A 22,952-nucleotide genomic window follows, 5' to 3' on the forward strand; every position below is an offset into this window, starting at 1 on the left:
TTTCATTGAGATTTCTGGCTCCTGAATACACTAAAATGTCTGGACTTCAATGCACAATGCTTACTGATGTGATCTGAAGTCTACAGGATTGGCTGCAGCACACAGCAGTGCTGAGTGAGGCTTCTAGAGTGTCTCTGCTGCACATCCACCCAAGGACCCCAAGGCTGTTTACAAACATGAATGAAAACCCTACACAGAGTTACCCTTCTTAGGGATAAGATGATGACAAATTCATTTACCTCAGGCCTTAAAGCCACTCAGCATGTGGCACTGCCCAGCTAAATGGCAACACACCTGACTTCCAATCCTGTACCTCAATCACAACAGCACCACAATCTTACTGTTCTATAAAATGGCAGAGTAATTAATCCCATTGAAAAACCCCTAGCAGATTTCTCCTTCCACTCTATACTATCAAGTGTAGAAAGTGCGTGCAACTTTTTCTGGTACTCTAGCATTATTCTAGCAATAATAGATAACAACCCAAAAACCAGAAAAACTCCACCAACCCTGAGGCCAATATGAAAGGAAAGGAGAAAAAAAAGAATTGGAAAGAAAAAAAGGAAGACAGCATGCAAACAGGCAGAAAGATACAGCAACAGCCACATGCTCCTAAATGAGTTTGGAGCCTCAAATGTCCCTTTCAACTTTGCTCACAGCTGGCTGCTCCCATCCTGATGGTCCCCTTTTAAATTAAATCTAGCAGGCTATTAGAGGCTTTTGCACAGACAATATTGTAAAAGTCTAAAGTAGTTTATTTCTATTTTGTTTGGGGGCTTTTTATTTTTAACTCTTTTATCTCCTCATTCCAAATTCCTGAATTCATAACTACTAGAAATATTAAAGTGTTTATAATTGGACCATATGACACACAGACTAGAAAATAAAATTGTGTCAACTCCAGAATGCCCTCAAGTTCTGCCATTTCCTGTAGAACAGTTAGAGTGCTCTTCAGTCATTGAGAACTCAGAAAACTGAAATCTGAAATCATCAGGACCTAGAATTAATACTAAAAGAGTCCAAAACAAGCTTGATGCACAGTATAACTCTCCCCTGTATTTACTGTATGTATGTGCACTTGTTACCTTCCTTGTACTTGCAGCACTAAGTTGCAGCCATAGGAGTCCAAATGGCAGGGGGTGTTTGCTCCTTCAGAACCAATCCACAGTGTGCTCTCTTTTCCACTTCTTCCAGGAAAACCAAAGTCAGACCACCTTACATCCTACAGCAACAAAAAGGTTTATTTATGTAAGCTGTTGAACTGATTGACATCCTGTCCTTAGTTCTGAGAGTCTCCTGTCTTCTCCTTCCACTGCCCATCACTCTTTATCCACTGCAGCTGTTTTTCCCTGGTTGGGTTCTGGAGCATGCACAGTCTGTTCCCCTTCCTCCAAAATTCTCATCCCCACCTTTCATATCACTCAAGTTACTCCTTTGCTCTACAGAAGGGCTGCCCAAATTTGCATGGCCACATGGGGCTTCTTTTCCTTTCAAACACTCTTTTTTATCTCTCTCCACCTTTAACTGTCCACCCAAGCTCAGGATTGCTTTTAGAAAAATTCTTATATATGGCATTTTAAAAGATAATGAAAGGAAAGAAGGAAAGAAAAATCCCTATTCCCTTTTCAAACAATTGATAATCTATGTGGAATTTTTGCTCTCTCCTTGCTCCTATTTCATCTTTCTCCACATAGTCTGGGAACACAGACTTTACCCCATCTGTGACCCAGTGTTATGCCAGGTTAAGTTTCTTATTATTTAATGGACACATTTGCAACTGCAGAGGCAAGTGAACTTAAAACAACTTGATGACAGGAGAAAGGGCAGAACAGGTGCACACATATCATGAACACAGTGCTGGATCTTTCCAGTCCATTGATCCTCCCACAAGCAATCCCTTGGGGCTGGCAGTTGGAAAGAGGCACAGTGAGGCATTTTTCAGACAATCCAAGGGTTTTGCAGAATGGTTCTGTGTAGCTTGGATAAAGCTTTCCCATGTATCTACAGCTCTCCCTGCCACCTGCAGGGCCTGATCATTTGTTTATTGGAAAGCACTTGAGGAATACTGGCCAGAGATACTGGCACCTTTTGGCTGGAGCCCCAGACTGAGCCTTAGGAAACAGATTAAATTTCTGGCTTCCCGATGGTCTTGGGCAAATCGCTTCATCTCTGAGTTTTATTTTTCCCATCTTGAAAAGGAAGATAATGGTATTTGTTCCATTTCAGTAAAGCACTTTGGGGTCATTCACATCACCTAACTTTAGGAACCTAATTTAATCTTGGCTCCTGCTCTAGTCAAAGCACTCTCAATCAAGCCTTGGAAAAGCCTCTCTCTTTCTGCTGTCTATAAAGAGAAAATAGGAGTCTAGGAGTCCTAATTTAAGTATGTAAGCTTGCTGCTTGCAGACAGGTGGATGACTATCCTTTTTTAAGATCTATGGATGACAAAAACTACAGCTAGACATTATAAGGATGACTTCACCACGACTCTGCATCAGGAGACCCTCAAAGTGAGTGATAGCCTTCCCAAAAATTAGGTGTTGCTAAAGATTCTGAATTTCAGAGTTATTGATTTTAAAGATATAATTTGAAAAAAATGCAGAAGTGTAATATAAACATTTGTCAAAGACAGCAAAAGATCAAAAAGAAAAAAGTTGCTTCTATAGATTTCAGCAGGCATAAAAGTTGAAATTCAATACAACTATTTCAGTGAAAAAGTTAAGCGTAGCACCATTTCTACACTTTAATCTCACACCTAAATAGTTTTTATATTTTGTTACAATTTAAGTGAAAAGAAAGCACACATAATCAATATTAGATTTAAAAGAACTTTTTGAAACTGCTCCTGCTGTAGTAAATAGTTGAAGCGATTATGGGTAAAATAGTTTTTAACCAATGAACTGAAAAGGAACTGGTAGTATTACTGAAATCTTGTCACACTGGGCTCCTTTTCTACAATAAAAAGCCACAGTAAGAAGAAATGCACTAAAAGGTGTTCCAACCATAACAGATGGCACATTACTTGTGATATATATTTATTTCATTTGCTGCTTATAATGAAGTTAATCTGTACCCGTATGTCACTTTAAAAGGTCTCATTTCTATTTAAACTTCATGCATGTATCTTGCTCCTGATTTATATCTCAAATTCTGTAATGAAATATCAACTGAACAAAAAATGTAAGATGCTAGATATTGCTCATAGATTAGAATAATGGAATCATTACCTTAGCCCACACAACTGTAAATGATAAACAGTGCAATCTAAATTTCAAACAACTTCTAAATGGCCCTATTAATCACTATAAATAACAGTGCAGTTGGCCTTCTTTTCCCCTTCAAATAACCTCACGTAAATCTAAATAAAATCTAGAAGGAAAAAATGGAGTTATCATCAAATTCACACAAGAAGGGAAGAGAATTTCTACAAAGAACTCCTTTGGCTGGTATAAATTGTTTAAAAAACCGTGTGAGTGTGGAACTGATGGATGCATTTCTCTCCCATGCCTGTGAAAATGGCAGATGACACACACCATATTTGCTTGCATAACACCACCAATTCTTTCCTTCCCAGATTCTGCTTTTCAAAAAAATCCATGGCATAACCATTATGTGTGTCTATTCTAAAACTGCAGTACAATCTGTTGTGTGTTAGGTCAGGTGATCAGATTGTGGCATGGCACCTGCACAGAAATGCAACTCCTGGAGCCTCAGCTTTGTTCCTGAATGGGGGCAAGGGAAAGAAAAAGGTAGAAAATGGTTGTTTCCTTCAAATGTGAAGGAGGCAGTAGGACATTCAGGACTTCTGAGCTGCTATTGGCTTGTGCTGGAAGACACATGGAAATGCTGTCTGTGGAGGCAGAAAAAGAGAAGACCAAGACAGGACCACAGAGAAAGTTATGCAGAGATCTGGGGAGGCCTGAAACCTCCCTGCAGCTTCCAGTTTGGTGCAGACAACACAAACCAGCCCAAGGTTATGTGATCCTGGTTATGTTTCAGTGTGCTCAGGAAAGGGAAGGGGGAAAGAGAGGTAAGATGATCTCTGTGCCCAATCCTTACCTTCTGACCCAATGGAAAGTCTGAAAAGTCTGAAAAGTCTGAAAGTCTGAAAAAAGACTGATCACTGAAAACCACCAATTTTACAAAAGAATAAAATACATATGAGGAGCATGGGAAATGCTTTCTGAGGAAATAATTAATTTGATGGGGGCTTATCAGTTCATACTCATTGTCACTGATGCAGTGATTTTACAGGGAATTATGATTCCAGTTTCACCTTTCGAAGTATAGAAGTGAATAAGGCTTTACTTACTCTTTCTTTACATCTTTTGAAGAAGTATACCTTTTGTACAGCTATCCTTAATTTTGCCCTCTTACAATTTGCAAGGAGAAGTAGCTTGAATGTAGATGAAGCAAGACATTGGAATAGGAGATAGACAAAGAGAAAATAAAAGGAAATACCTTGGGTAGTTGTCCTACTGTGTATGGTAATTACAGACTTCCATGGACAGGTTACTTCCTGTACTTTACTGCCTCCACAGAATCTCTCCTCCTCACAAACAGTTAATCTAATTCTATTAAGGAAAGGAGCTGAGCTACTTAAGAAAATGAGCCACAAGGCAAAATGGAGCAAAGCCATGTTACAGCCTTGTTACTACAATGAAATACATGCCATCAATCCTCCCTCCTGAGTGGAGATGTTAATTTGGGCACCATTTGGGTGCAAGGTGGATCTGGCCTAAATGGGAAGGAGAATTATGCCAGCCTGGTAATTCTTTTTTGTCAGTTGAGGTGGTGTTTCTAAATTTATAAGGAGACCCAGAATTTTTGATGGCTGCCACTTGGCAGAATTCAGTTAGCCTGAGAGCTAATAGCTTTTATTTCAGAATTTTAAAATAAGTGGCCAAAGGAGCAGAGAGGGATAGCAGTAGTGATTTCAGAAGCTACATTAGATAATTTGCAATGGTTCAACTAGGAAGAGATAATATTAATGTTTTACCTGGAATATTTCTGGCTTGTCTTCAAATATCCTGGCAATGTACTTGTAGTCAGCATAAGCCCAGTATTTGGAGTAATCATAACAACTGAATGGTCCAGAGAGACAAGAAGGCTGCCCAGAACTCCAAGCCAAAAACTCCTCAAGTGTAGCTTCCACGTAGCTACAACTGGTTTCAAACTGGGGAACTACAGCAGCAAAAGAAAAATCAAATATTACATGAGCATTGAGCATAGAACGAGTGAAAATAATACAGCTCTGGTTAAATGCAACATGAGGTACGAATCTGAGTAGGTAGCTTGACTCTGCTCAATAAAATGGTTCTCATGACCTAACTCATAAGTAAAGTCTGAAATTATTGCTTTTTCATTAAGGTTTAATTGAATGGCTGTTACCTTGAACATGCTGTGAGACAAAAGCAGAGCAATAGTTAGCATTGTTCTTCAGCACAGTAACTCAATAACACACCCAAGTTCACTAAACAACTTTGCTTCATCTCCCTTCCAAAGTGTGAGTTGCAAATGTGCACATCAAGTATTTCTGTATCCTTTATTTTGCCTCCATAGATTTATGCAGATGGACACGTTCATCTTACCCTTTCCCTCAAGCAATGACCAAACCAGTGTGGTCATGCATAGAAAGTGAGGTATGGAACCACACACATGCTGCCAATGATCCATCTAAAATGCTGTGTGCCCTTATTTTTCATTTGGGACTGACAAAAGCATATTGCAGTGTTCCTTGGCAGACACAGAAAGTGTTTACCAGCAGGGTTTTGCTCCCAGCATGCTTTGGTCAGGCTGACTGATACAGCCTTTCAGCTCAAGGTCAGGTCACTTGCAAGGCCTGTAAGATAACCCACAGCACAGTATATTTTAATTGCAGTTAATCAGAGACTTTAATTTCCCACCCCCTCTAATTGTGCCATCTTCAAAGAGACTTATCCACTGTTAAAAAAAATATTACTTTACTATAACTACTACTGGGGAAAAATTACTGCAGCCTGCATGAATGACAATGACAGAGCTGCAATTTAATCTTGTGTAACTTGCAGAGAGCTGCCCAGAAATGGGACCCTTTCACTGCTGTGCAGCAGCAGCTCTTCTTTCTTTACCACTTTCATTTTGTTACTGCAGCAGTTCTCACAGAATCTCACACAGCTTTTACAAACCTTTATCACTATTATTTTCCCTTGTAGTAGCAGAGGTAGTGGTTTCCTTCCCACTACTATCAAATCATTAACTAAAAATGTCAGTGGATGGGCTCCCTACCTAAGGACTGCATACAAGACATATGAATCACTTTCAAGTCACAAAATCACAACCAAAACCCTCTGTATCGGATCCCATATCTGTGTTGCAGTCCCTCTCCTGATACCCAGGTTTTAATGCAATGTTTATCATTTTACTAAAAGGTGGTCTGACAGAAAGATTAGAGAAAAGATAGAAGCAATACTGAAGGTGCCTCGATATCTGTATTACATTCATGAGAAAAAAGAGGACATTCTTTTTTCACTTCATGACACTCTTAGGACACTGCCTATTTTCCAAGATAACTCAGAAGCAAATGTTTTAAAGGCAAGAAATATGCTCTTTCTACCTCTCAGCATATTTCACTCTGAGTTTCATTTAAAAAAAATCCAACTGTGAAAGGCAAGACTATCTTGTAGAATACAATCTCCTCAGGGCAGGGTTCTTGGTTTGATTTATCCCTTATTCAGTACCAAGGTGTGGGTGCTTATGGAAAAATAAATAGTAATAAAAAACATATTTGGGCAATCTAGACAGTTTGCTTAGATGGGTTTGTAGGTTGTAGGCTGCAACAAGGGTGAAAATGTTAGCAACAAGCAATGGAAAGCAAGACATTATTAACTGGTTTGCTAATACTTAATGACTTAAAGCTGAGGGTGTTTTGTAATTGACAAATTGCAGATTAAGCCATGCAAGTCTGAAGTAGGCTGCCACTTCTGTCTGATGACACAGTACCTGAAGGCATAACAGTCCTCCTCTTTCCCCTAATACCACAGATTGAAACTGGAGGGAAGGAGAGAGGGAAAAAGTGGGTTTTAGAGAAGCAGCTCTCCTCCTTAATTAAGGTTTGGTTCTGACAGTTGCCAAAATCTGTTCTTCTCAGAGTATTTGCAAGGAAAGATGTAGGATAAATGTAGGAAAAAAAGGTGTAATAGCCTTAGAAAACACCTAAAGCTCCATTAAGAATGCAAGTGAAATATCTTCTCCATTTCTTTACAGAAAACCAAACCCCTATTCACAGCTGCTGGGGAATTAAACAAATAATCCAAGCAAGGAATAGCCACTTCCTACTCTAACAAAGCACAGGCATACTCACAAACAAAAAAACCTGGCCATGCACATCCAACTCCAATAACCACTTCAGATCTCAGCTTTATGCAAAATTTAATCAGTGTTTGTGCTGTATTTTCAGCGTCCTATTCAGCTGCTGTTTCTGCAGCCACCTTTGCACTCTCCCTCTATATCAAACCTCAGAGACCTGAATTCTTTTGCCATCCTTAGTTTTAAAGGTAAAGGTAAAACCTCTTTGGCAAGATGGTCACGTTGCAGCCCTTTCCTATCCAACTGCACATCTGACAGCATCAGCTCAATCCAGCATCAGTGAGAGAAACATCCTCCAGAGATCCTGTGACTCAGAAACTGATCAGCATGACAGCTTCTTGTTCTCTCCAGCTTCTTCACAGTAAACTCATTGTTGATTCATTTTACTATGCAACCACCAAAAATGGTCAAAACAAGAAATGCCAGCATACAGAAATCAGTTCTGCGTAAGTTTTCTCCTAACTTTGTGCTGGTGTGCTCCAGGTAGCTGTCAGACACAACAGCTGTAATGCTACATTTTCTCTGCCAGAAGCAAAACTTCTGAAGCTTTGGCCTACCCCTTATCCCATCCTTATAAATCTTTTAGTGTGACTGGAACCAGATGGGTAGGGATCTCCTGATTAATAGCATCTTCACTGTTCTTGTAATGAACTCTGGTACTCTCTTTGAAGGTATCTTTTGTCAATGCTTAGTCCTCTGATTGTAGTTTTTTCCCTTTCTTACGGACACAAACTGTTTAACTTGTGAAATCAGACAGAATACTATCAAACACACACTTAGGTACAAATAATATACACAAATAATACTGCTAGCTCTCACATTTTTCCATGTTGCAAATGTGCCATCCACATCGATTTCCCTCAGGAAGTTACAAACTAGTAAGAAAAGCAAATATAAAATCCTTGCAACTCCCACCAAGTTGCCCCATTTGCAATTCTCACTTTTGTACATTAAGGAATCTTCAGCTTGGGAAACCCATCTAGGCTGCAGATGTGGCACTAAAGAAAGATGAGGAGCTGCTGTAGTAAGAGATCTCCATGAATTTTGAGTTTTCCAGATGAACCTCACTTAAATAACCTCAGAAACTCTGAAGCTGCCATTTCAGAGTGTCACCAGAATGTGCCTGTAAGCAGGAGAGTGGATTTTTTCTTCTGCATTTCCAACTCCATAGAAGGAGTCGTCCCACCTAGTCTTAAGGCAATAAACCTCTTGTGAACATGGAAGGAATATTCAGAGGGATCAATGCAATTTTAGTTGTATTCTAAAATAGAAATTCTGTTCTCTCTCTGAGCAGATAACTGGCTCCATTTCACCTAGGAAAGTTAGCAGGAACAATAAGAAAGAGAGGCCCTCATTAAAAGTAGTTTTAAGCATGCAATAGTGAGATCAACCACCTTCCAAATGACAGTGGCACATGGAATGTATTACATTATTTCAGACTCTGAGATGGCTTGGATAATGGCTTCACTAATATATTCTTATATTGAAATTTTTTTATGGCATCACAGGTCTCATTCAGTTACAATATAACCCCTGAAAGCTGTACCAATCTCCTTGAAGACAATTCTAACCAACATTACCACATAATGGAGGCTCCTGGAGACAAACTGATTGCTGCACAGGGATAAATGCCTTTAGGAAAAAGCGAAATGCAGTTAGATGCTTCAAGATATAAATTCCAATTTAAATCCACTCTGTATCTCTAGTGACTACAAGTTATTGTTAAGTGATGACTCTTATCTACTCAGTTGGTAGCATCAATCTGTGACTTAGCTACATAACACTCCATCAGTCCCATCAGAAACTCTGCCAGTTGGAACATCCATCTGGCTCTCAAAAAGTGCCTACTAATTAATGGAGAGTAGGACCAAAACTACTGTTTTATCTGGTAGGCCTTGTGTGTTACAACTCAGATATATTAATAAGTATAAGGTTACAAGGTATATAGGCAACAAGGAAAGTGTAACCTACATATATATATATATATATATACATATATATGCTACACCTTCTCTCCTTCTCTATTGGCAATGGGATGCATTTCACACTTAGTGCAAGAATTAGGTGGTACCTCATTGAATGACAGAGATATTGCTATGAAGATGTGTACCAAGGTTTTAATTCTACACCTCAGTTTTCCCATCTGTAGAAAGTCAGTAAATAATATCTCTTCCCCCCAGGAATGGCACAGAAATCATTAATCCATGCTGGTAAAATGCTTTGAAATCCTAACACGCCAAGCATTTTCTCTCTAACAGTTCTGTTTCATCACTTCTCTTGCAAAAATTGAACATGAAATAACATGGTCATGATGCTGTGAAGAAAGCAAATTTCACAGTGTAAAGTAAGATAGCGTGATGTAATCCTACCACTTTCACTGGAACTGGCAGACCCTCATCTGGAGTCTTTGTGCAGACTCTACATTCCAAGAAAGAGGAAGTCCAACTGAAAAAGGTTAGAAGACTACAGAAAGAATAGTTGGGTGGGATCTAAAAGACCATGACATATTCAATATTTTTAAAGTGGATTTTTCTGACCTAAGGGTTAAAAAAAAATCCTAAAGGTAGTCAAGAAAGTTTATAGGCAAAAGGGAGAAAGTGCATGGCAAAACATATTTTGGTATGTCGTTGGGAGGGCAAAGGATGTAAAGGGCAGGGATAAAGCAGTGCAGAACCTTTCAAGTAAATAGCAGATGGAACATGTTTCTACTATTTCCCCTCCATGGTATGAAACTCAGTCTGTCCATGGACACACTACTATGTGGCTACAGACAGAGATGAAGTTGTAGTATTTAAAATCAAGTTGGAAAATTGTCTTTCTCCCATGGCATGTTCCAAGATGTATGACAGAATCTGGAGTGTTACCAGTGAAATTATTGCACTGATGTCAAATTATTTTCTTAATGCTTTATATTTCCATTATGTCTTCCATCATAGGACCTTAAAGTACTGAAAATCACCTAAGTCTTAAAAAACTCTGGAGGAAGGTGAGAACTACTACCATACAGATAAATACCCCAAGTCTGGCTGATTATTTAGCTAATTCCTTAACACAGTCAGGCTTATGGAGATGGAAGCTCAGCTCATGTGAACAATCTAATCATGTATAAGACCAGGACCAAACACACACACTACAGAGCAAGGAAGGAAAACTGAGAGACTTGGTTCTTAAATGCTGGTGTTACTCCCCAGACATCTTACTGAAAATAAACACGTGAGAAAGAGAAGGGGGAGTTCTACTGCTGGCCAAAACCCATTCCTAAAAACAAAGACTGCAATAAAAAGCAATACATTAGAGAAAAATCAGTTATAATGAAAAGGCAGATAATTGCAGGACCTGAAAAAGAGTCTTGTGACATTAATGCCTGTCCACCTCATTCTCACCTAAATCCACTGTCTTCAGGCCCAGCCTAAACTGGATTGCCTTTCCCTCCAGCACAGCAGAAAGGTATTTCACATTCCAGTGCAGGGCTGGCCAGTTGCCAGCCATGTTACAGAAGACTGCAGGTTGCTGTAGTGACATCACAATTTCCTTGGTTTTCTCAGGAGTAAATGGTTTGACATCTTCATCTATGTAAAGAAAAAAAACAGGTGAAGAGAGATGATTATCATACATGAAGTGTTACCTACCATCTTCCATGGGACAGAGAACAATAAGAACTAAGACCTCCTTTGTTTATGACTGATTGTTTTATTACATTTGTAGATTTTTTAAAAATCAAAGTTGTACTGCAAACACTGGAAGAACGAAATTAAAGTTTAAAGCGGTGTATTAGCACATAAAATATAAAGCAAAAAAATAAAAATAGGCACATGCTTAGAATTATCACTTGTACCTTAGGCAATAAAGCACTGTAGCCAAACTGCTTAGAAATAGGCTAACAATAAAATAAACTTGCAAATAATGTTCAGAGTTTAGAGAACATAAATTTAATGAGTAACAGTTTTTCTGCATGGGATTCTTTCCAGAATTGTAGTGTATTGTCTGAGGTAGCAAACCAGCCCTCCAAGTGTTCTCTTTAAACTGAGGAACAGTAGCACAACTAATCAACAGGTATTTTTTAAGTGTTTTAAAATTTCATCAACAGAATTTAAAAAAAAAGGAAATTATGCCAATCCAAGAACTAAACTAACCCAAGATTTCCATTTATTCCTTTGCTGTTTGGAGATTTATATGCCCCACTGAAACCATCAACCTGAAATGCTGGCAATCTTGAATTAACTCAGCACTTTCAGAACAACTTTTCTTTAGGGACACATTCAGAGGGAAAATCTGAAGTTTTTTAAAAGGAATGACATCTCTGGTGAGCGGAAGAGGTGGACCACAGCTTCAGATCATAAAAACATCCATTCATTATTTCAACCTCTATTGAAGTTAACTCATCCAGAATTTGTATCTGTATAATGGCTAAGATTTAACATACTGAATTGATACACATGGCTCCTTGTGACTTCCAGCAGTTTATTTAAAACAAACAAACCAATTCAATTCAATCATTGTATTGAGGGGGTCAAATGATGGTCTGGCATAAACGATGAGTTAAATAAATACAGGCCAAGAAAATTTCCTTCACTGCTGGGTGCTAATTTCGCCTGTCACTCGTCCCCATGTATGGGAGATAACAGAGAAACACCCAGTGGCACATGGGGCAACCCTGTGGAGCCAGCTGGGGGAAACACAAGATGACCCACATGTCACTGAGAAAAGTTCCTCAGGATTAATTTAAAAGCAACAAAAATCCAAAATAAATCTATGAATGCTGAAGTGGGAATGATAGAAGTAAGAGGTGTCCTGTGCAGGCTGTGTGCTGTATCTTGTTGGTAACGTCTATGAGTCCCTCTTCTTTTGACAGGGTTTGTCCTCCCACATAGCTGTGCTTTTTGGTTTTCTAAATTAGGCTGCTATCTTCACACAAACTCAGTGGGAGGTATTGGGGCTGGGCTTTCCTAGAGTCAATGGGTCTCTTACTCCACAGACTTCCAGAGAAACCAAATCCCTCACTTCTCCCTCATGAAAACTCCATTGTGAAGCTTTAAAACCAAAGACCTCTGGTATTTTATCTTCATGGAACATAACATTTTTAAATGGCTTCTCTTTCCTAAGGCAGACGACAGGAGGGAGCTTGGATTTTGGATTGTTTTCCACATTTCCTCTCATACGCAGAGCAACACTTGACAGGATGGTGTTGCTGTGACACAGAGATGTCTCTGACACTTGGCCTTCAGTCTCACACCCAGCCGCTTACACAAGCAGGCCATAAGGAGGCCTCACGGGGACCGTATGCCTCGCCATATGCTCTTCCCAGGGCAGGAGGAGGCTCGGGGCTCCCGAGGAGCAGGTTAGCACACCTAGCAGGAGCAGCTCCAGAGCACAAGGGACCATCTGCAGGCGCGCGGGCACGCGCGGCCGCGGCCGCAGGAGCTGGCTGCAGCACGGCAGGAGGGCAGAGCTCGGCTGTTCAAGAGCTAACGCAAGGCTTGTCCAGATCTGAACCCTCCCAGGGGGTTTATAAAACTTGTGTCTTTCACCGGAGCAATTATAATATTGTACAGAGGTGGCTTTCACCATGTGGGAGTTGGCAGGCCTTACCTACCTTTCAGATTTTCCAGCTCATAAAAATGAAATTACTTCTGTTTAGGCCATGTTTATCACTGCATGGCTGTCTTTTTGACTACTATGGGTTTTTTTTTTTGCTTTAAGGGCACTACATTTAAGTATTTTAGAGGATGTAAATGCAAATAAATGCAAGAAACTGGTGACACCTTTTTGGAGGATTTTGTAAAGCTGACATTTATTGCAAAAGTTTCAGGTTTATCCTGTAACTTCAGTGAACAGTTGGGATGTGCTACAAAAGCAGAAATTTTACTGGAAGAGACAGGAAGGCTCTTTGAAGCCAACTGTTGATTCTGTGTGGCTTTCTAATGTGATTTCCACATGCACATCATGCTTTTGCAAGGTGTGGTTTTAACCACAGGGCATGCACACACAGTGGGAAGCTCAGAGCTGAAGCTACTGGGACAGTAGGCCACTGGCAAACAAAAAACCACAATTAGGCTAAATAGCATCTCCTCTACTGAATGATTGTCACGTCACCATGTTCAGTTGTAAACATATTTCCCTACGAAATCAAGAAAAAACAAAGGAGGACAGTCTGTCTTACTAAAATGCTAATAATTCCTATCTTCAAACAGTATTAAAATCTTTGTTTAAAAGTATATATCTTCTGATAATCACATACAATACATATAATGCACAGTGACATTTGAAACATTTTTGAAAATGTAAAGACTTAAATAAACATACATTAGGGATTTTTGCAAAGACAAATGCAGATTCTTGCTAGATCTGTGTGAATAATCTGTGCCTTTGTATATTTCTTGGTGAGAACAGAGTCAGCTCTAAATGTAATTCTTTCCCTATAACACTTGTCATGCATATCTAAGTGCCTGCTAGAGAAAAAAACACTTGGTAATAGGTAAATATCATATAATACAGCAAATAGGTATGATGATAATTTGGAGAACTCTGCTCAAGACCAACAGAGATTTCTGATGGAACTATATGCTGTAGGAGTGGGGAAAAGTAATTAAAAGAGATATCTGAAGATACAAGATCTGAAGAGAGATGAGCAGGGTAATAGTTTAAAATAATAATTTCCTCAGTTATTGTTATCATAGTTTCACAAAAACCTTATAAGCTGGGCTGTTGCTTCTTGGTATTTTTTAGCCTGAGATTGATGGTAATTGAGTCCAAGGCAAAACCTGAGGTTGTGTAGCATATATAAGCACATACAGTTTCAATACAGATGTGCACAAGTAAAAGGTGAACAAATAAAATGTGCAGCACTAAAGAAAAATATCCATTGCACATCTTAGGCATTAAATATCAAATTCCTAGGGGAGACTGGGTAGCAGGAGAGAATAGAAATGCATATTCCCTTGAAAAAGAAAAGCTTGGTGGGAGTCTTCATTTTCTCAGTTGTACTCTGATCCACAAGAGAAAAGGAACACTTCAGCTTAGCTCTTTCTACCAGGCTCAACAAATGGTGTGACTTCACAGTACAAAAGGAAGCAGGAATAATTTGTCTCATGTTTTGACTTTACCCAAGGCATGTACAGAATCCAACCAGGAACTAAAAAAATTAACCAAATTTTAGCTCAAGTTTTGTAACTGTGGCAGCTTATATAATTGGCAAAAAACATAGGTCTTTAGAAAGGCAATACCTTGCAAAACAGAGATCTCCCAATTAAAAAAAGAAAGCTCTGCAGTTGTCTTTACACAAAGTACTGTCAAACACTAAGCCTCATCTAGACTTAGCACTGAGGGCAGGTAAAGAAAAGTAATGAATTGGCCAAGTACTCTCCAGCAGACTTTGTGTTTCTGAAACAGAAAATAATTTAATGATTATGATTAAAAATTTTTCTGAATAACTGAGTAGGGTTTGGGAATTAAGAGTTTAGCACAGCAGGCAGTCTAACTAAAAGTGGACTTGATCAAAGTTGTTCAGAAGTTAAATGTACAGTCATTAAAAAGCTAAATGTACTGTCATTCATTTAAAATAATTTAGCAAATTATAAGAGTTCATTAGTGCGTGGCAGTTGGCTTCTGCCAAAACACCCTGCTGCTTAAATATTAGATTTAATTGAGAGGTATTAAAATTATTTTCTAAAATAGGGAGTACAAGGAAATCCTGGTAATGTATTTGGTACATGCATCATCAAATTGTTTTTCTAGTAAATCTGTAATGCTCCCTTTTCCTTACTTCTTTAAAAAAAATTAAAAATAAAAGAAAAAAAAATTTTGAATACATTAATACAGAGCAGCCAGATGAGTCAAAAAAAAATCACCTAACCTCCAGAATCTTAACTATTCAACAACCAGGCGTGGGAAAAGAGAAGGTATGGGGGAAGATGAACAAACTTCCCAGCCAAGTATAAGTGACTTGGTTTGGAGGTCAGACTTAATGGTTTTACAGTACATTAACTCTGTAAATTAAAAAACCAACTTTAAATAATCTGCATGTGATTACAACACTATGCACTATAATCAGCCTCCTCTGGGCAAACAGAATGTCTCCAGATATACATGTGTAGTTTTCAGGATAGGCTGCACCAACATCTGGGTATTACCTGCTAGCCAGCTATTGCTGCTGCTATTAGTTTGGACTGTGGGAATGTTAATGCTGCAAAGGCACAGAGCCAGCAGGCAGCTACCCCAGATGTGCAGATGTTTTGGTTACTGAAGGAGAGGTGGTGGTTGCATGGAGACTCTGGGCAGACCAGTCTGCACTTGTTAGACTGGCAGCCCCAGCTCACTCTGGCAGCCTGCAGCCAACACAGCCTTCCTTCCTCTCTGAGACTGCTGCTGCAGAGGAGGGCAGCCAAAGGAAGAAAAGAAAGAGCCTAAATGAGGAACTTGGACTCAATTTCCAGCGCTCCTGTGGCAGGGCTGAGCATCTTACAGTTTTTCTTACAGGAAGTTGAAGTGACTTCAGATGTGAAATAAGATAGGAGTGGGAGCCATGCCCAAACCTCATCTTGTCCTTCTGATAAAGCAATGGGAATTGCTGCCAGACTCCTTAGGGAGGAGTAGGGGCTGAGCCCAGAACACAGCCCTGGGAGGGACTTCCCCCCGCCGCTCTAAATGACAATGTATTGGGATTTCTTTTGGTTGAGATGACTTTGAGATATATTAAAAGTCTTTTTTTTTTTTTAACTTAGCTGTCGAAGAAGGAGTTAGAAGTTTTAGGTTTATGTTTTCAAGATTGTTTATTATTTCTTATTTAAAACGTTTTTTGTTTGGCTTGCTGAGGTTTGTTTAGCTGGTCAGTCTGAGGCACACTGCACTGCCTTGAGGCGGTGCTATTTCTTTATACTAAAAATTACATGTACTTTATTTACAGTTATTTTCTAATACTTATTATCTATGTTAGACAGTGACTTTCTATTCCACACTAATCTTACTTATACCAAGAAGATGGAGGCTAGGAAGAAGAAGAAAGAAGAACAGGACAACACTTAAATTCCTCTATCTTGTTTCCTAGACCCTCATAGTAAAATTCTTCAAAATTTCACCTTTCACCTTGTGACAACTACTGTTACACTACTTAAACTTTTGTGACTTGTAATTCTTCATATGAAGTTGGTAATTTACTGCATGGGTTGAGACTGAATTCCCAAGTGTCTCTGGCTTCTTGCCAGGGTCTTCGAGCCCCTGCCAGGATTTTGAGCCATTCAGGGCATCCAAAGGGATGTCCTGGGTTCTGACAACAGTGCATCATCTCAAGCATGTGTTTAGGAAATTCTTTCCCTAAATGCCCTAAGGCTCTTCCTCGAAAGCTCCTCCTGAACCCATGGCCAGCTTCTGCCCGATGTCTCTGCTCCATCCTGCCATGCAGGTTCAGAATGCAGGCCTGCCAGTTTCCAGCTCATGAACTGAATGCCGAATGACCTGTGGTCTCCTCCAGTAGAAAAAATGCTTGAAGGAAAAGTCTGTGGTCTTTAACCAAAACCTTCCACCAGGATATAAAAAGATAGACTATTCTTCCTTAAGCTAGGCTGCCGAAATTCCACCTTTCTGTTAGTCTACGGGGTGTAAATTACACACACCTGCTACTGAGGAAATTCAGTAGCTGAATCACATCTTCTCAGTAGCCCACCGGCACTGATACACGTTTCTGACATATCCTAATAAACAGAAAATTTAATATAAAATTCAATACTAATATAGCATTATAATTGAAAGTAAGGGAACTGGCATGTCAGGAAGTTAGTGTGTATTTCTAAGAAAAAAACCTAATTTGTTCATATTATAAGCTAAATTTATTTGTATTTCTTTTTCTATTCCTTGTCAGTAGCAAGTATGAAAGCACTACTCTTAAACAGATGAATACACTGTATAAAATTCACTGTCAGAAACTGTAACCAAGTGTGACTTTATTGTTGTTCAGTCCTGCAAACTTGACTGACAAGAATTTCAAAATGGCAGCAGCAAAAGACTCCAAATCTTCTCATTCACACTATTTTCCCATAAGGTGTTGTAGTAAATAGTCAATAGTGTTCTCAAAATATGTGCTTTTTTTCCTACAAGCTATTGTAATAAATAGTAATTGATACAATGGAGCCTTTTGAGTTTGATCCTCAAAGGGGTTATGACGGTAGTGTACATGACCTTGTTCACTATCATACTGCACACAATACAAATTATGATTAATGACTGAGTCAATTCGAGCTATAATTAATTGTCAGAATGAAATTATACTTTAAAAGTGTAAAAGAAGTTTTTGAATTACATGACTTATCGACTTGAAAGAGACCCACCATGTGAACCTCAAGAACAGTTTCTGGAATGTACAATAAGGGTATTAGATTCAGGGATTGCCATTATTATAGGAATACTGAAGAAAAAGCAAGGCTATTATTCCATTGTTTACATCATTCCACTTCTTTCAGCATGGCTAAAACAACCAGAAATGCTTTTAATCTTTGCTTCAAATTGCTATTTATGTTTATAAAGGTTCTCATGCTGCAACATGAATTTTGTTGGTGAAAAACTGTTAACAGTGTATGTTTTGAATCCTGGGGTTCATATAGACTGTAAAAATAATGCTTTGACATAATGTCAAGAATACACTTGACCAAAATAGCCCACAAAAATGTGAACTACCAAGGGTTTATAATTCAATTTTCAACCTTAATATGCTAATGTTGGTTCTGTTCTTTAATATAACTATTAAACATAAACTCTTCTTCTTTTTAGCAGAAAAAGCACAGCCGTTTTACATAGAAGCTCATATTTCACAGCTTTGTAATACAACAAACTGATGCTAGTGATGTCAAAGTATCTTCAGCATTTTCCCTCCAGAGATATCCTTTATCTTTTCTTTTTCTAATAACAACTGCCTGCAAAGTTTCTTTATCTGTAAACACCAAGACTAAATATCAGAGAAGATCAGGGACTGCAGGCCCAAGTTTCCACTCAGATCACCATGAACTCCTGTTGTAATCAGCTGCATCTGCATTTCTGGAGACTGAAGGTGACCTTTAATTATACAACAAACTATGACAGTGCTGCTGCTTTGAATTTTTAAAATTTCTTGCAATATGCAAAATCTACCAAAACTCAGTATTTTTCAACCTATCAGTAAATAGGAAAAACTCCTTACAGTAGAAGAGTTTCAGTATTTTCATATTCTTTTTAAACATTAACATCACTCGACTCAACACTGTCTGATGTAATACTAGTATTAGAAGAAATTATGTCTTTTATGTCTGGTCTTCAAAAGTATGAATTTTACATAGAATTTTAAGATAACCCCCTGAACATTATAATGTTCAAATAATAAAACTGTGAAAGGTTAAAGTTGCACTTTTATACCAAGACATCCAAACTACCTTACCACTGCTCTTTTTTAAAATACTCTTACAGAATCCAGAATCTCTGCTGGATATGCTACTAAATCTACTCCCAAGAATTTCATTGTGTCTGTGACCACAAAGCATAGAATAATTTAAACTTTATTCACATGCGTCCTGGTTGAGAAAAGCACAGACAAAGAAGTAATCGATACAGCCTCTTCTTTCTATATGAAATTACATAATAGGGTCACATTTTCAAAGACATAAACAACATTTTGTGAGCTTTATGTCCTCAACATGGATTTGATCCCAAACACCTACCCAGACAATCAGAGCTCACAGCATACCTATTGTATGACAGCTAAACGTGACTAGACCAACAGAAACAAACTCCCTCATGTCTACATTGTTAATTATAGCAGAGAGGTAATTAAGTTACCCCTTGCTGCTTCCATGTAAGACAACAGGAGAACAATGGCACAGTCTGATAAGAAATGAGAAACACATGCACCAGAGACACAACAGACAGACCAGTACCAGTGCACCATGACTATCTCTCCTTGCTGGCACCAGAGACAATGACAGCTGCACTGTGGCAGTCCTAGCACAAGGAGACAGTGGAGATTTTCACCCTGTATTTCCCAATTCAAACCCAACATCCTGTGACTCAGTTCATTTGCATAATTCTCAGGTTTTCAGGAAGAGAGGAAACCATCAGTCTTTCAAACTGAATTTCCTTAACATAACTTTGGGGTGTAAAATACTCCACTGATGTTGTTTGGGGTTACTTGCACATGGTGGCCCTGAATAAAATGAGACAACATAGGGCCAGAAGTCTCCAGTAGTCTGCAGAAGCTGGAGTTCCAACACAAACTGCCTAAAATGTCTAAGACATGGAGCCTGAAGGCTAAGTGAGGCAGGGAAGTAGCTAACAAAATTACCTTGATGAAAGACATCATGTAGCTTCCACCTAACCCTCAAAGAAGATCCAATCATCACTTACATGTTCATCATTAAGAAGGTGATGAATGGCAGAACAAGCAGAAATGGAGCACAGAATGCTTTAGACATGCTAAAATCCCAAGTCAGATGTGACTTTTGCATATTCCTTCTGAGAGCTGCAGAAGAACCTGTAGTGTGGTTGTATAGGGAATGTAGTGACATGTCTTTCATTAGCCTCAGAGGTGTTTTTCAAGATGGGGTGTAAAGACCTCACCCATTACAAATCCCTGCTACACCAGTGTTGTTTATGGCAGCTCTGAAACTGCACTGTCACAATTCCAGCTGAAGTCTGGAAATTGAGGGAAATCCCTGGTAAAGAGAACTTTTTTTAGATCCTGGAAGGAATTTTCAGAATCTGCAAAATACTACTCTTCAATCTTTGAACTAATTTCAGGTTCTGCCCACTCTGTGCCAAAATTCTTCTAACCTTTAGGGGGTATGCAATGACTTGCCTCTTGTCACATTGCAAGGTATGAGCTGACACAAGAAAGGACAAGATTTATACATGATGTTAGGAGCTGTTGGGAGAGAGGTGTAAGAACCAACGGGACTCTGGCATTCATTGAAACTTTCAAGAATGTCACACGGAGAGCAAATCTGTCAAAACCATGGCGACAGGAAAGAGCAAATGACCCTTCCTAATGTGCTGCCCCATGGGGAGATGCTCTCCTGGACTGCTGAGCACAACCATTACATGACAGATGTGTTTTAGCAGAACTAGACTCTCCAGATGCCCCAAGGTGGTAACAAACCCATCAAAGCCTCAGTTTATATTAATAAGCCAATCTTAAATCAGTGCAGGTACCAACTTGTAAGCAGATCCGCCAGGCCAGCCTCAGGGATGGCAAGAGCATTTGGAAGCAAGAACAGCCTCAGCCATGTAATTTTTGTCTGTCACCACTGGTCTATCAGAGCTCCAGGCGACCAACTCCTCCCAAGATGAATTCCTGAATGTTTTAGGTCAGACACAGGAAGACAGGCACCAATATGGTCACACAACCACCTCAGAGCTTCTAAGTTGGAAATGAAGGCACCTACCAATGGACACACTATTGTGCTTAGGCAGTTAGTACCTGCATGGGCATCTGTATCACAGTTTTGGATCCAGGTGTCATTCTGTCCACGCAAACCTGCTATAGACATGAAAGTTATGGGCCAGGAGGGAAAATAACCTTTCTGCTTGCCTGAATATATGTGCATTTCATCTGATAATATTCAAATCTCTTTAGCTACATTATAATGAGGTTAAAGCAAGAAAAATTTTCCCACCTCAAATATTACAAATGTCAGTAATGAGAACAGTAAAAATGTCACCACACGGAGAAAAGAGTGAAATTAGCATATTTAGAGGAGTATTATACCCATGAGTGAAATAATGCAATCAGCTAGCTGCAAGATAAAGCTAATTTGGTTTCCAACAGTTTATCAACAATACACTGCTCCTTTACATTAACAAATTTAACCAATACCATATCCTGCAAACAAGAATAATTCACACAGAATATTACACTGTGTTAATTAAATAGCTGGAATAGAAAAGGTCAGGCCATGACTGAAAGATGCGCATATGGGTTGTGAAGCTAGGAAAAGATGGAGAGATTTCAAATCAAGCAATTAAAATAAATTATTTAAACCATCATTAAGTCAATAATAAATACACTTAAATATTTTTAAGCCTATTTCGACAGCCCCTTTAGCTTGTTGCTGTTTCTCAGAAATTTCTCTTTCCTGTTGACCCATGAAAGTCAAAATATCTTGAAACCCATCATAAGATGAAGTGTCTTGGATAAGTTATCAAAGAGTTATCCTGCTTATATTCAAGTTTTCATTTGACCATGCAGATAATAAGAGGCATGAGACAAGATCTGCAGTTAAAAAGGACACCACAAAACCCCACTTGCCTTATTTCTTGATGGGTTTCCTGCCACTAGAACCATGAAACCTCCACAATTACTACAGTTAATTGAAAAATGTTCAAAGAGAGAAGTACTTTTTCACATTGTTTACTTCTGCAAATAGCAGCACTTTGTCTTTGGATGAATGCCAGCAAATCACTTAAATTATAGTTGTAACATACCCTTTTTAAATTGAAAGAACATTTTGGCATGGGCTAAACTATGCTGAGGTGGTAATTTACGAAAAAGACTTAGTAAAATGGGGAATTAATCTTATTTGGAGCTCCAAAGCACTACCAGAATATATATCAGTCACAAGCAAGTCTGAATCTCACCCTGTGTTTTTATTGTACTTTTGTCACTACAGCTGTACACAGCAGCCTCAAATTTGAGTTTGCTGTATATCCTCCATTATTTAATTGTGCATGAATTTTATTTTTCCTGGGGCATTTCCTGAAGTTTTGTAGACAAACTATAATTTTCTTTTGATCATAGTTCTGCTGATTTCAGTCAGCATACACTTCCTTGTTGTACTTTCAGTCTCAGAAACTGAGCTGCATGGACTCAACAAAATGTGATGTCTGTTATGTTCTGAGAAGTATTTCATGGGAGTCTGAGGTTTTGGCTGCAAAATTGTGGGATGATGGCCATGTGCAAAATTCAGCTGTGCACTGCCCAGCACATCACCAGTTATGACACTGACGCTGGATGTAAAACCAGTCTGTGGGGATCCCACCGTTCAGCTCTCCTCATTTAATTACATGGGCATTTATCAGGCCAACTTCCAGACTTGGTGACAGAATGCCCAACCAAGCCACGCTGAAACACCCAATTTTTTAGGGAACATGAAGCACTGTGCAGCATACGAGCCATTAACTTTATGACAAGTACAGATGGTTGATATACCGATAAATTCTCACACAACCTAATGTAATGAATATATACTTCAATCTATTTAAATGATAATACTAATGAGCATAGTGTTCCCCACATGATGGTATATTCACCCGAATTATTTGAAAATGGACTTCTGTGCATGTTGTTGCTATTTTTTTCCCTCTCAATTCGGACCACGGTTGAATTGTATCCAGCAAAGCAACACGACTTCCTTCTCCCTTTAAGAGGACCGACACCCGAGGGATGCCCTGCTGCAGCAGCTGCCTGCGCTAAGGTACCACACTGCGCTGAGGGGCCCGCGCCCGACAGGGACGTGTCGGAGGAGGAGCTGATGGAGAGGCGCGGCGGCTCCGGCCACGGGCCCGGCTATGGCCCCGCTTCACCCTCCCCATATCCGCCCTCGGCCCGGCCTGCAGCCACGCCGCGCCGGGCCCCGGGGCGGGCCGGGGCTCGG

The 22,952-nt window shown here is 39.3% G+C and overlaps 1 protein-coding gene across 4 annotated transcripts in view; it reads right to left on the reverse strand.

Moving 5' to 3' along the window:
* HSPBAP1 (HSPB1 associated protein 1) overlaps positions 1-22,952 on the reverse strand; it is a 38,284-nt gene that overhangs the window by 15,192 nt on the left and 140 nt on the right. Inside the window, exons 1-4 of one of the 4 annotated variants that reach the window (XM_064435006.1) lie at positions 20,780-21,722; positions 10,731-10,916; positions 5,000-5,184; positions 1,086-1,222 (exon numbers count right to left, since the gene is read on the reverse strand). In XM_064435006.1, the coding sequence (XP_064291076.1) occupies positions 1,086-1,222; positions 5,000-5,184; positions 10,731-10,916; positions 20,780-20,906 (635 nt within the window). In that variant the 5' untranslated portion in view covers positions 20,907-21,722. Of the gene's footprint in view, positions 1-1,085; positions 1,223-4,999; positions 5,185-5,591; positions 5,794-10,730; positions 10,917-20,779; positions 21,723-22,952 lie in introns of those variants that run through there. The other 3 variants (XM_064435005.1, XM_064435007.1, XM_064435008.1) reach the window with 3 other exon arrangements.

The sequence above is a fragment of the Passer domesticus genome, chromosome 10 (assembly GCF_036417665.1).
Source record: "Passer domesticus isolate bPasDom1 chromosome 10, bPasDom1.hap1, whole genome shotgun sequence".
NCBI lineage: Eukaryota > Metazoa > Chordata > Aves > Passeriformes > Passeridae > Passer > Passer domesticus.